This window comes from Monopterus albus, unplaced genomic scaffold, assembly GCF_001952655.1.
Source record: "Monopterus albus unplaced genomic scaffold, M_albus_1.0 scaffold69.1, whole genome shotgun sequence".
Classification (NCBI taxonomy): Eukaryota; Metazoa; Chordata; class Actinopteri; order Synbranchiformes; family Synbranchidae; genus Monopterus; species Monopterus albus.
This window is the reverse complement of record NW_018127949.1, coordinates 2090428-2104765: the sequence shown is the minus strand read 5'-3', so window position 1 is coordinate 2104765 and position 14338 is coordinate 2090428. Positions and strand designations below refer to the sequence as shown.

At 38.7% G+C, this 14338-nt stretch overlaps 2 protein-coding genes across 10 annotated transcripts in view; one reads left to right on the top strand and one right to left on the bottom strand.

Annotated features, from left to right (window-relative positions):
- The window catches only part of zdhhc6 (zDHHC palmitoyltransferase 6), a 5033-nt gene extending 653 nt beyond the window's left edge, over positions 1-4380 (bottom strand). The window contains exons 1-10 of one of the 5 annotated variants that reach the window (XM_020605053.1): positions 4139-4380; positions 2743-3291; positions 2504-2595; positions 1856-2015; positions 1557-1709; positions 1083-1136; positions 734-901; positions 519-560; positions 264-409; positions 62-108 (exon numbers count right to left, since the gene is read on the bottom strand). In XM_020605053.1, coding sequence (XP_020460709.1) covers positions 62-108; positions 264-409; positions 519-560; positions 734-901; positions 1083-1136; positions 1557-1709; positions 1856-2015; positions 2504-2595; positions 2743-3009 — 1129 coding nt within the window. In that variant the 5' untranslated portion in view covers positions 3010-3291; positions 4139-4380. Of the gene's footprint in view, positions 1-61; positions 109-263; positions 413-518; positions 561-733; positions 902-1082; positions 1137-1556; positions 1710-1855; positions 2016-2503; positions 2596-2742; positions 3292-3847; positions 3988-4051; positions 4101-4138 lie in introns of those variants that run through there. The other 4 variants (XM_020605052.1, XM_020605051.1, XM_020605050.1 and 1 more) reach the window with 4 other exon arrangements.
- Positions 4381-4411: 31 nt separating this feature from the next.
- vti1a (vesicle transport through interaction with t-SNAREs 1A) overlaps positions 4412-14338 on the top strand; it is a 107182-nt gene continuing 97255 nt past the window's right edge. Inside the window, exons 1-3 of one of the 5 annotated variants that reach the window (XM_020605056.1) lie at positions 4412-4614; positions 7915-7973; positions 8937-9047. In XM_020605056.1, coding sequence (XP_020460712.1) covers positions 4521-4614; positions 7915-7973; positions 8937-9047 — 264 coding nt within the window. In that variant the 5' untranslated portion in view covers positions 4412-4520. The remainder of the gene's footprint in view (positions 4615-7914; positions 7974-8936; positions 9048-14338) is intronic. The other 4 variants (XM_020605057.1, XM_020605058.1, XM_020605054.1 and 1 more) reach the window with 4 other exon arrangements.

The following is a 14338-nucleotide window of genomic DNA, read 5'->3' as shown; positions in this document are numbered from 1 at the left end:
TACAGAGAATTTAAAAACTGAATTCCAGCCACAGCAAAAGCATCTGTCATTTCATTCTTACCTGTCATTTGCTCCTCGCTCAAAACTTTGTCTCCATACATCCACCATCTAAAGGGGGAAAACTTATTAATTAGGAAAATTCACAAAGTCAAAAACAATAGCTTTTGTCCAATATTTTTGTCTCCACACTAAATCCTTATCCGGAGCACAGCCAACAGCTAGGCAAACAATGACTGCAAACATGTCAGTGTGGATGAACTTACTTGGTGCCACGGGTGGCCAGGATGGTGTCCCCTTTGCTGAGTGGGATCCTGGGCTCCTCAGTGCAAGGGGTTCTGAAAAAGGTTTGGAGACCCTTGCTGAGAGGACAGCAAGCTCCATTATAATTCTCTACTGCTCGGTATTGCACCTGCTGGTTGAGGCATACAAGATACCTGGTTATTCTTACCCAACCTAAACAATGATGTGTAAAATCAATGCTATGTGGATGTCACAGTATAGATTTGGCAGGTACTTACACTTCTCACTTGTTTATCAGCTTTCTGCTTCAGCTGCTCAATCTGTTGAAAGAGGAAAACCACGACAGGCAACGCAACTTTTATCAAATTTTTTAACGTTTCCACAAATTAAGGATACATTTATCAATTAACATAAAAACACATTCCACTGTGTATACTAGAACAGTAACAGACAGAGCAAAAACAGCAGTGCAACGCAAACAAAGTGAACCTACAGTTAAGGTGTGTTGGTGACACTTGGGGTAGACTGGCCATTCAATGCCATCACCCTTGGGCATCCCTGACCATGTGAACACTTGCTTGAAGTTCAGCCAGCGGCTGCCAAGGTCATAAGGGAAGATGAACTCTTCCCCTGTTTGGTAGTGCTGTATTCTGTCTTTGGCCTAGGGGAAAAGACATGGGATAGTAATGTGTGTCAATAAGATCAGGTGCGTGGTATGGTGTCAAGTACACTGCATTTACAGATGGGCCTGTAAAATGATGTTGGTCACAAAAGTGACATTTTAAATATTTATATTTTTCCTCATAAAATAAAGTTTTTGGAAATCACAGAGTAATTCTGACCTTTTCCTCGATCCAGGACTCAATCGAGGTCTTATTTCGTAAGATGACTTTCATCTAAGGACAAATGGTGTCAGTATCACAAGCAACTTAGCACCAGATAACAGTGTATTATTAAGCACATCTGGTTAAAACTAATGGAGCCCAGTACAACAGTCCTGCACTAACTCCTCCCTTGATAAAGATGATAATGTTCAGTCTTTGTTCAAACTGTCTGACAAAGGTGTTAATTCAACTGTAGTTTGTGCTGCTGTTGAACTTTACTGATGGGGTGTTTCTATTATTTTGCCCACACCATCATTTATATGAATGAACATGGGTTAAATAATGGAAACTCCTGATGGCACAATGTAGCACAGTTCAACAGCAACACAAAGTAGTGCTACAATTATTAAAATTATCAAATTAAATACAATAATTCATAGTTTAACACTGTGTAAATTGTTAACCCCAATGCAAAACACTATGAAAACTTACCTGTATGAAGAAAAGCATGCCAACAGCAATAGTGGTGCCCAGTGCCAAACCTAAGGCAAAGAGTGTGGCAGCAAAAGCGGGAACACTGAAGGGCATGAGGGGTGAGAACTGACGCACAGGACTCATGTCAATCTTCACAGTGCCAAATGATATCTGCAGTGAAATAAAACAAAGCAGCCTGACATGTGGTAACATCAGTATCAAATGATAAAATGAATGCGACAACTCTGCCTAGACAAAAGCTGTGGTAACAATAAGCCATCAAATACAATGTGCAGTGGGGCAAGGAGACCACTGACCCTCTCATACAGCTGAGTGTACATGGTCATAATAAAGATGATGGCAGCATGTGAGCAGCCCATTGGCGCTAGCAGCAGGAAGCTGGTGAAGTAGGCGTGGTTCAGGTGGCCACAGCAGTTGTTGATCCAGGGGCAGTGGTGGTCCATCTTCATCACACACCTGGGAAAGGAGAGGAAGAGGAGATGAGTGTTGGGGGAACTGATTGGTGGTTTGGGAGGACATAAAGCGACAAGTTCATCAGTAACCCATGTTACACCTTTTTCTACAAGATAAGAAGACAGTTGATGTAAAAGCTGATTGTCCATGTGTATGAGTATTATATAACTGATTAAAATCGCAGGCTTAGTTCATATTGGCAGACCTATCAGGGCTCTGCATGTTTGTCAGTTCTTGTCTACTGCAATATGCAATGATTAGAAGAACTTAAATGTACACGCACACACACTTTACCACACCAGACAAGCAGAAATAACATGCACCGAAAGTGTGCACTTTACAGCAATAGATGATGCACAAGCATGAGTGAGCTGCTTGGTGTACTGGAAATAGCCTGGTGACTCACTGTAGTGGTTTTGTGTCTGTAGTCTTTTATTTTCCATTTAATGTGAGAGAAACCCCACTCTTACTTTGGTAAAAAATGTAGCTACCTGTTACACTTGCGACAGTGGTGGGATCTGGGGGCCTTGTACCCTTGGCACACTTTGCAGTACTGTAGGTACTGGGTATCCTCTTGATTCTCCTGTTTTGGGATAAACAAATAAGTCAAAAGTCTAATATAGGTTTTATAGTTTTGCTCTGCATTATGTCTTTTGCAGCCATGGTCCAAAACCTTTTTTCACTACCTAAACAAACACTGGTAAAAGGGGTAATATGGCTTTATCCTTACTGGTTTCCAGCCAAGAGTAATGTATCCAGGTCCAACAAACATGGCATTGAAGTAGTTGTAGAGGATGAGGACAGTCCAGTTGATGAGCATGATGAAATTTATGCTGCCTCCTGTAGTGTTTAGCGGCCAGTACCAGATAATGGAGTCTAGAATTGCCATGGTAGAGCATATAGTGATGACAGACAGAGCTATGATTGGACCCCAGTGGCACAATCTTCGAACTTCATGGAGGCTCTCAAATGTCACAAAAGTTGACAGGAAATTCATTTTTTCCCCACCACAAGGTTAGTTCTACTATTTTGACTGTTGAGTTCCTAAAATGTACTGAACAAGCTTCACTGTATTATTTTTTTCCTCTGCTATCTTGCAAAGTCAGCAGTGCAGATGAGGCACATATTTTTTCTTGTCTTCTGAGTACCCAGTCACTGGCCTGGTCTTGAGTCACTGGGGCTCTCTGTGTCCCATTGTTCCTTGCCCCGGCGAAGAGCAGCATCCTCTCCTCCTAATCTTTGGAGCACACTACGCTTGTGTCAGACTCAAATTCCCCATCTAAGAGAAAGAGAGAAAGAGAGAGAGACGCTTTAAAAACACCAGAACCAGTTCTGCAACATTTCAGAACATATGATGTGTTTAATAGTCAAATATTGACACTGACAGCAGTCATGTGATTCTCACTCTTAGCAGTTTGCAGTGCTGCTGAATTGTATTGTACTATACAGACAAAGGTTTCCAATATTTAGTCTACCCTCACTGATACAAATTAAGTGAACATAATATCTGCATGTGTGCTATATTTCTCCCATTGCTATCGTTGTTGTAATATAGATAGTTTTTCCTTTTAAATATATGTTTAGGTTTCATACATTGGTCATTTATGCCATAAATACAATGTTGTCAGCCAGGACTTCGCACTAAATTGAACAAGTAGATGATTACCTAAAAGCAGGAACATTAAACACGATAAACATACAGCACACTAATATGGCTAGTGCTACAAGTTGAAGCGATTCTATACGAGCACTCATTTAATGTAATGTCAACAATGACTAATAAGCTTCTGATACCAGGCTAGCTAATTAGCACCAAGAAATAAAATACAGCGCACCATTATGCAAACGTTTGTCGTATACACAAGTTAAACCCCTAAGACCTTTCTCGTAAAAATTACACTAGATAGGTGATTATACCGTTGTCTAAAAATGTTTGATACAGGTCTAAGTGTTAGCGCCAGGGCTAATGTTACAGGAGCTAGCTATCGGTCTCAACTGTTGCTACAATGTCCAAAAAGGCAACACTGACAACACTGCACCTTAAAGATATAACAAACATTTACTGGTACACGTATATGTACAATTTCTATGAATGGAGAAAAAAGCTGTCACTTTAAATCACTAACCTCGCTACTTCCTTGGTTTTTTTCCCCCTTCAATTTCTTGTTACACCGAGGACACCTCCTCGTGTTGTCAGAAACTATTACCGTCAACCGCTTGTGGACACTCTTTAAAAACCAAGAAATTTATTACTCAGCTTTTATACAGCTGCAAAAATTCCTTCGTGTATTTTCGTTAGGCAAATATAAACATGAATGATATTTTATATACACTAAATGAAGCATTTTCAGTGTCGGAAAAAATAAAAACAAAAACAAGGTCCAGTGCAGTCTCTTGCCGAGCATATTATACTGCGACTCAAGGAAGTGACTTCTTTGGAGCCCTGTTGTTATTAGTCTGAGCTAACTGTCAACCAGAAAGCCACCTGTTTTATACTTAAACGTCAAAATGTCTTCCGACTTTGAAACCTACGAGCAAGATTTTGGAACAATTACAGCAGATATAACTAACAAAATTGGCAGAATTCCCAAAATTAGTGGAGGTAAGACAGTTATGTTCATTAACTGGAATCGAGCTAGTTCGCTAGTCTCACGGTAGAAGCTGTAGCTTAACTGGGTTACATTTCTTGTGTTATTTCGTCGCTGTATCTTCTGTTATAGGTGGTTATCATCTAGTAAAGTGTTTATCACACTAACGCTAAATAATGAAACAGCTGTAGTGTTCTTGCTGTCTAAAAGAACGCCTCACTTGTTTCTGGCTGGCTTATTTGCTTGGTAACGTTATAACTTTAATTGTTCGTTTGGGGAAAGAATTCTTTTATTATTAATGCAAATGTTATTTGAACACACTGAGCTAAACTCATAGTGGTATCAGTGATTTTCTGTGGCACACTCAACAAAGTTTAATTTTATAGTTGGGCATTATTGGGAAACTGAAGGAATGACAGAACAGTGTCTTTCGGTGTTTGGTGTGTTAACATAAAATGGACCTCCATGAGAATATGATCAGACATAGACTTGTAGGCTCTGCCACCTTACAGCAAGAGACCAAACCTGTGTGGAGGAAAGTTTTTCCCCAGCAGACATCCTGACGTGTCATAGCATATTAATCGTGGCTTCATTCCTCCTGGGTGTGCACGTCTTAAAGTACTTGTAGCCTATTATGTATGCTGGTTCACTGTGCTTCTCATGTTATGACATATCACTATGTTTCCTGTCAAAAAGGTTTGTTGGCTTGTGCTTTTTAACACTCCCCAGACATGGTCAGGTTAATTTGTCCAGATAAATTGTCCATATGGTGATTGACTTCGTTTTATTTTTTGCAAATGACTGCAATACCCGGTCTAGCATGTGTGACATTTAATATGTGGGTATAAAAAATGGAATGAAGGCTGAATGACATGATCTCATGTTGTATGTCAGCCAAATAACTATTCACATGTTCAAATCAGAGTGCTTATTCAGTCAAGACCATATTTGTTACTCCATATGAATGCTTTGACTTTGTTGTAGTCTCCATATGAAGTGAAACTGCAACCTGGTGGCAGGTGTCGAGTCCCATTCAGAATCTGCTTATTCGTACAGCAGTAAATGTGAAGCACAAAATTCACGCTGTTAAGTTCAGTGTGCTAGTAATAGATAGGCACAATGATGTTTAAATGATTGGTAATAGTTATAGCCCTTTGAATACAAGGTAAAGATGATGGGATAGATCACACACTCATGCACAATACAGACTGTGTATAAGTTTGTCTCAACAAATACTGTCTTGAGTAGATGCTCATGTCTTACCCAGCCTGTTTTTTTCCGAGAAATCTAGTCCAGTTGATTTTTTCTAAGTTTTTTCAGTTTATTATGACCTGGATGACTGAGAATCTGCACAGACATACCAAGTAAAAGTATTTAAAAAGTGAAATATTTGATTTGGTCACTGTAATAAGATTTTCTGATAACTATGTTTTGACAGAGAAAACTGAAATTGGTCCCAGTCTGTCTTGGATTACTTCTTTTCAGTTCATGTAGTAGAATATTGACATACTGATATTTACATTGGTGTCTCGCAAAGATGCTAAAACTGATTCACTAAAATTAAATGTCTTTTTAAAGACAAATGCTTTCTTCAGTTCCTTTCTGTGCTTTGTTTAGGCAGACACTAGTTGTTGTCTGACATTAGTAGTTACAGCTATGCTTAAAACAACATTTTGCTTCAGTTTGCTTGACTTGAGTGACACTTGCAAAAGGACGGCTTAGAGGAGAAATGCAGGCCACATCTATACTATATATGTGTAAGGCTTGTTTTTATTTCTTGTGTATTTAATTGTGATGCTTTGGTCTGAGAGTATTGATGAGGTGAACCATATACTCCTGAGAAATGCAGGCACAAATAATGCTACATTTCTGGGAGTCTTGGCAGCAAGACAACATTTAGAAAGGGGGGGAGGGTGTTAGATAAAACATAGATATAAATGATAGCTGAATTCTACTTAGCTGGTTCATTGTCTCAGTTTGCATGTCCCATACCACGGAAGTCTTAGTCTGTATTGAACTGAAAAAAGAGACAAAAATATACTTGCTCCACAGAATATTCATACTAAACAGTCTTTTTTTGGAGTTTGCTGCTCATGGACACTGTTTCTCACATTGCAATGAGCATAAGAGATGGAGGACCCGCTCCCTGCTAGAAAGAGTTAAAAATATCAGATCTTTTCTCTTACGCCTCATATTCTTAAAGTGGTAAAGTACTGTATGTTGAAGTATACTATCTGATATGATCATTAGTGTATATTCTGGTGGAATTCAATGGACCTGCGCCATCAGTAATGTTATTGGTAACATCTGTGTTTTTTAAACAAGTCTAAATGTCTGCCGTGTTATTGATTATTGCAAGAACTCAAACAAATTCTAGCAATTAATATGTTAGATTTTTAAAAAGATTTTATCTTCATATATGACTTTTAAGGTCCTGTTGTCACTTATTATGGTTAATTGTCTCCATGTAGTTATAAGAACAATAAAAGTGCTATTTCACCTGCTTTAAAGGTACATTGGAGCTAACCAGAAGTTAATCAAGCAGCATCTGTACAGGCCCAAAACCATAAAATCTTCGTTGATATTGCCATTGAAGCTTTACCTTGTACCTTACCTGTGTGGGTCGTGAACAATGATTTGGTTTTTAATCTGTTTCTGTATCTAAAATGTACTTTGTCAAATACATTTTGTCATTTATTATAACTTCTGTTTTTTTTAAATATGTTTGGATGCTTATTATAATGATGCTTGATCGCTTGAACAACCAAATGTCTCTTTTTCACATGGTTCACTTTTATGCTAAAAAGCTAATTTCAGAACAAGGACAAGTTCTTATATGAACAAAAATTAAGTGGTGAGGTTGCTTCCTGAAATAATGATGGGGATGCACTGTAGTTTACATGCTTCTTTGGAACTCTTGCAGTTCCTAATGAGTTTCAATGGGTAATGTGGAAGAGCAGCCACAGGGTGATGTGTAGAATGGTGCGTTAGTCATTCTGAGTGGGACTCATACTTCTGGCAAGTGAGCAAAGCTGACACCTCCCTTCCCTTTGAGTTGGCACAAGGTGTCTCACTGCTCCCCTGCAGAAACCAGCAAAGGCCTCATAGACGCCAATAACTAAGAGACATCAAATGTTGGCTCGTCGTGTGGAGAGAATGTATAAATATATCTTCAAATGTGTCCTCATGTGTTGTTTTCTCCCAGTCTCTTCCTTCTCTCTCCCCCTATTGCGGGGGAGCTGGGTTGTTGTCATGAAGTGCTGTTTCTCTGTCGGCTGATCAATATGTTGCTGTTTTTTTTCTCCCCCTTTCAGAGGAGAAGACACAGCTGGTTCTAAATGTCGACAAACAGCTTGAAGAAGTCAGAGAGTTGGTATGTCTTTGATCAGTAATTTTCTCCTCTTCCCATTTCCTAAATAATGAATTTGTGGAAAGAGGCAGGGTGTGATATACATATATATATTTTACTGGCATCAGACAACAGCACTTGTATTATCCCGGTGGTGACATGACATGCAGACACAGACACTTCACATGGCAGAAAAGAGGCTTCCTCCTCACTTGATTACTCTCCAGTAATCTGCTTTTAAGTGACACATTTCAAGCCATTATCTTGAGGTGGGAATCTTCATGTTGCTGTTTAAATATGAGCAAAATCACCTGACAGAGACTAATGGTTGTTGCAGTTGTCTTGTTATGTCACAGTGATTAGTTTCCTCCAAATCTGCCACAGAGAGACCCGTCTAGCCATGCATCAAATGTACTTTTATTTCATTCACTGTGACATTGTTGGGCCTGCATATGTCTGCAATGAAGGGCGTTTCATGTTTGATTGTGTATTTATTTACAGAACAGCCTTCCTCTGCCACAACTTTGATCACAACTGAGTGACGTGAGAAGGCATTTTCTTTTAAATCGGCACTGGAACATATTAAAGTTAATGCTGCTGAAGTTACGCCTTTCAGAAAGTTTCGGAGTTTTTACAGTTTCTTGAGCATTTTTGTCATGGAGAATAACTTTTTGTGAGACTTGCAGTAGCAATGCAGTATTTACAGAAATATGTAGATGGTAAGAGAATAGAGAGGCCTAGATTTGTAGCATCTGATCAAGTGTGCCTTAAAATATTTATAATTAGAAACAGGTTACACCTTACTGGTTAGTTCTTTGACATTATAATGTAAATTTGGATCAGAATGAACTGTATGTACTCCTGTCCATTACGTGGTTTTATATTCCAGAGAATTTTACAGTCATGAAGTTGATTTTCAAGTGCTAGCTAGGCAGTAAATATATTTGAAGTGTTAGTTAAATTAACTGTATTAACTCTGGACTTTAGCTGGAGCAGATGGACCTGGAAGTGAGGGAGATCCCTGTCCAGAGTCGAGCCATGTACAACAGCAGACTGAAAAGCTACAAGCAGGAAATGGAGAAACTCGAGAAAGACTTTGTAAGTACATAAACACTTAAATCTCTGTTAATGCTTATTTAAACATTTTAGTTACACTGTGCAACATTTACATTTCTCTTATGACTGACTGATTTCCAAAATGTGTATTTGTATACACCATAATGCAGGTTAACATGCTACATATGCATGCATCAGTTGCTTGGAGTCACCCGGTGTTTTGCATTAGTTGGTCATAAAATATGGCCCTAAAGAAAAGCAATGTGTTTAAGTTGGTAACACATTTGTGTCTTTTTTGTACACATCCATTAAACAAGCCAAAATATTGTGAATGCAATCAGATTCTGCACAGTAGCAACCAGAAGTGGAGCGATGGCATCGGACCCCCAATCAAAGCTTTCACATCAACTGAAATACTTCTCTTTTTATATCATCACATAACTTGTTTAAAACAAACTTACCAGAAAAACGGCCACTTGTTCACACACCAGTGTGTTAATAGCTACTAAAAACCACAAAAATCACCTCTGGGAAAATTTTTTTTTGATTTGCACTTTGAGGTTTTAGTTTGGCTAATGTCGCATCTACTAACATGGAGGAGGTGGGATTTATGACCGCAACCAGCCATCGGGGGTGATCGATTCACCTTTGGCTTCACTTCTGGGAGTCGCTAACCTGTCTCGTATTTAAACAGTCAAAGGTTTGAAGTTATTTTGTAGTAAATTAACTCCCATGTTTATGGTTGTCCTGCTTTATCACCCAAGGACTGCTGAGCTTCAGATGGTGGACAGCCACCATGCAGTGTCCTTTTTAGTGCTGCGTATTCTTCATAAACATTTTGACCTTACTTTCGTCAGTCCACAAAACATTTTCTCAGTAATATTGTGGAGCATCAAGATGCTTGTTTTGCACACTTTGATAGTTATTTTAGAGAGCAATGATGTTCTGCCATGGACACCATCCTCCATGCAGCCATGCTCAATGATTGGTGTAAGGTAGACTCATGAACAGTGATGTTAACCAGCTCCAATGATTCCATTAAGCCTTCAGCTGTTTCTCTGCTTCTTCTCATTCATTGTTCTGTGTTGTATTTTTGGAAACTTTGCAGGGTGCTTCTAGGGAGAGTAGGTGCGGTATTAAATCATCTCCATGTGTGGACTAATGAATATCTAAACATTTTGAGAATACTTTGTAACTCTTTCCAACTTTATGCAAGTCAACTTTTGCTTTTAAATAATCTGAGATGTATTATTTTGCAAGGCATAGTTCATGTTGGTGCATGTTTCTTGTGATTAGCAAAATCAGTGTTTTCTGTAAGTCAACACAGCTGTCACCCACACCTCCAATCTTACCTCGTTGCCTGAACTCCTGGCTCCATGTAGCTTTTGTTACTGTCATTAGCCTAGAGGTTCTCGTACTTTTTCCAGCCTACACGGTCAATGTCAGAACAATGTATTCAGTATCAACACGAACAGGTAATTACATTATTAATGTTATTAATTTGCTCACCTTTGTAACCCTGATGAAGCTCTGATCCGAATTTAAGGTAAATTTATACAGAAATGCAGGTAATTCCAAAGGGTTCCCTTACTTTTTGGTTTATTTATCATTTTCAGAAATCATTTGTGGACGTTATGTGACTCCATTGTTTTCATCCCGTCTCTCTCTCTTCTCTCACTCACTCACTCACACACACACACACACACACACACACACACACACACACACACACACGATCAGTCCTCTGTCAGTGGATGTACCACTGAGGTATTTCAGGATTAGTATTTGAACTTGCAAGTGCCTGTCGAGAAAAGGTTGTGTGTGTTTGTGTTGTGCTGCTGAATCTGGCCTTGTTTAGTAATTCATAACTCACGGTACGTCTCGACTTGATCTCTAGAATCTATCAAAGCTTAGTGAACAGCCCAGTCTTTTGGCTCACTTGCTTTTAGTCCATATTGTTGGTAGTTCAAGGTAGTTCACTTAGTCAGTAATGTTATAGAAATAAGTACTGTTATTATCCAGTGCAAATCAATCAGTTGCTTGTTTTATTTCTTTTAGTATCGTTTCTCATTGCCCTTATGCTGTAAAAGTATCTTTAATTCATTATTTATATTCTGATCTTTACTTTGGAAAAAAGTATCTTTTATGATATCTTCATTTTTTGTTCTTATCTGTTTTTGATTTCTGTTGTTTATCACAATATGATAATATACCTGTAGAGTAAACTGACCTTTAGCTCAAGAGCAGATAAGTTATTCGACAAATCAGGTGTGATGTGAAATGAATCTACAACTTCAGAATGAGTTGGAAAAACAAAAATCAAATTTGAACTTTAAATCAATAGGCTTACCTGGCATTGGTGCAACATTAACCTTGTTACTATGGTTCCAGTGTGGTTTTGATACCACATTATTTTGGCAAAATAATCAACAAACTTTTCTGAAGACCTCAAAATGAACTGATTGTGAGCTTTTCTCAAACATTTTCTTTACTTTGATAGAGTATTTATTGAATGAGTATTTATTGGCAGCTAATGCTTTAAGAAAAGGGATCTCAGGAAGTTGTAATCACTGCAAAACTATTTATTAAATCCACATTTTTATGCTTGTCTTCAGAGTAGAGAGAATCTAGTCACAAGAATCTGTAAATATATACATTGTACAGATTATACAGACTCGTACAGGTCTCTAGTACTCTGCTTTAATTACTCTATTTTTATCCCTACTTTTCTCATTACAAAGAACATTCCTTTGTTGTCTGCATTGTTACTGTCTGTCCTTACTGCTTATTCTGCATTGTTTGCACTTTCTGTTGCTTGTAAATACTGCTTATTTTTGTTATATTACACAGCCTTATGCTGGTTTGCTGTTTGCACATTGAGAGCCGATGTACCTGAGTCAAATTCCTCGTGTGTCCAACACACCTGGCCAATAAAGCAGATTCTGATTCTGATTCTGATTCTGACAATTGCAAGTCAAAGATGTTTTGTCTTTGTTCCAAATGAAATGGAAGAAAATTGAATTAGCAATATACAGTATTACTAACGAGGCATTTCGAATGATATATGCTTTTTCAAACCTATATTGAATACATTTTAGAAACATAACATTTTCCCCTGAATCCATCACTATTGCAAATGCAGAGCAAGCAAGTAATAAACATGTATAAACAGCCCATTTGGATGGAGATGTCATGTAATCTGTGAGCTCACCGCTGAGATCACAGAGGAGATCTCTGTTCTTAGACAGTTTGCTTTCCTCACCATAACAGCCAATTACACGCAACAGGTTGATGATTCATCTTTAACTTTTCATCTCCCCACACTTGCACAAACAGTTAACACCTGCTGTGGCTGATATTGGTGCTGATTTTCATGACTTGCATGTTAATGCCTGTCTTAGGGGCATATGAGGGAAAATCTGTGTGAAAAGGTCAATATTCCTCCACCCTTACATAAACAGAACATAACTGCATCTAAATTCTTACCTTTTTGTCACTACTTATGTAAGTTTTATTTATCAAGGTCCATAATACTTAACTGCTAAGCAGAGGGTAGCAGTCAGATCCAGTAGTGAATAGAATATTGGCCTGCTTTAATCTGACTGCCCAGTTTGCCAGTACTTTTTATTTTCACACCGCTGTGTGCGGTGGGGTCAGAGCCATGTACATTTAAACCAGGATCACCCACCTCACCCAGTAACATCAAGAACAACTGGTCTCTTGTAAATCTGATGCAAGTATCCAAAAGTCCAGAACTTCAGCCCCCTCAGATGTGCCAGATGCTATAGCTAAGCTCAGCTCTCACTTCCTGCAGGCCTAGAAAGGACATGGCACTTAGCTCAAAAGGCGTCTAGTAGAAAAAAGGCAATCTCCTGTCTTTTTAATGTAAAAAGCTCTGGCTTTGTTGTGCCTTTCGTGGATATCAAGGCCTTTCCACTCCCTCACTACTCAAACTCCCACCACTCCACCCCCTACTGGCCTCCCACGGGTGTCTCCCCCTTAACCTGCTCTCTCATCCTCCTGTTCACTCATGGCTTGAAGTCTTCCTACCACCGGTGTGCCAGCTTGAGACCTCATTCTTGCTCCTTTTCAGGCAAGACCCGAGTCGACCTTAGCAACCCAGTTATTTCATCTGGGAAGACAACTTATCAAACGGGCATCCCAAAGGTGTATATATGAGCCGTAGCTTTGTTGCTGTCCTGACAGCTTCACTGTGATAATAGTGGCAGACATTACAGTTGGGGTCTTAAAGGTTCTGGTCCAGGACACACAGACATTGTAACAGTGAAAGTGCATGGGAGCCTGACCAAAAAAAAGTGTAAGTCAGTGTGTGTGTGGGGAAAAAAATTTCAAAAGGACAATGAAAATCCCTTTTGATGAAAATGGCTTGTTTAAGTCATGGCATAGCTCTTAACAGTGACTTTGATCAAGCAAAGAAGAGGCCTGACATAAGGTTAATTTGATGAAATCGATAAGTATACAGAGCCACCCTCTTCAAAGGGCCATGTTTGGTCCATCCCAATGGGAAACATGGGGGCTGGCAGATGTCTGCTCTGTCCCATAAAACACAAACCAGTTTTGAGGATGTGACTCGAGTTATATACCATACTAACTGTCAATACATGGGCACGATGAGATGTCAGCCATAAGCTGTCATAAACATTGTCTCACAGATTTATTTAGAGTTGATTTTTTTTTTTTTCTCAGTCCTGAAAACTCTTGGTTGGTGGTGTCTTTTATATTGTCAGTACATATCAGTACAAAGCCCATCTTTTCTTGCTCTTTTCAAAGCTGTTTCCTGTTGTTATGTCTGTGTTCAATAAATAGAAATCAATAGGAATATTTTCAATGTAACGCAACATTCAGGGAACATACAGTTAACATTGTTTAACTGACTCTTAAAAGAGTCTGAAACAATGTCAGTTAGTTCATTAACTGGCCAACAGAAAAGATAATTAGCAACCATTTTGATAATTATTCAGTCCCAGCTTTTTCGTTGTGAGATTTGCTGCTTCTCTTTGTCTTGCTGTATGTGATAGTAAATCGAATACCTTTTAAATTTTGGAGTGCTGCTTGGACAAAACAGTTTGATAAGATCTCCTTGGGCTTTAGGGGAGTGTGCTGGGCATCTTTCACTGTTTTATAGGCCAAACAATCAACGAATCAAGAAAATAATCAGCAGGCAAATCAATAATGAAATAAGTTGCAGCCCTGATATCATCATATCATTGGTCAGAAATGAAATGACCACCAGCCTCCCAGCTTTTGTTAATATGTTAGTTGAATTTTAATAAGAAATGTCATTAGCCACACAGTTTACTAAGCTGTTTTGA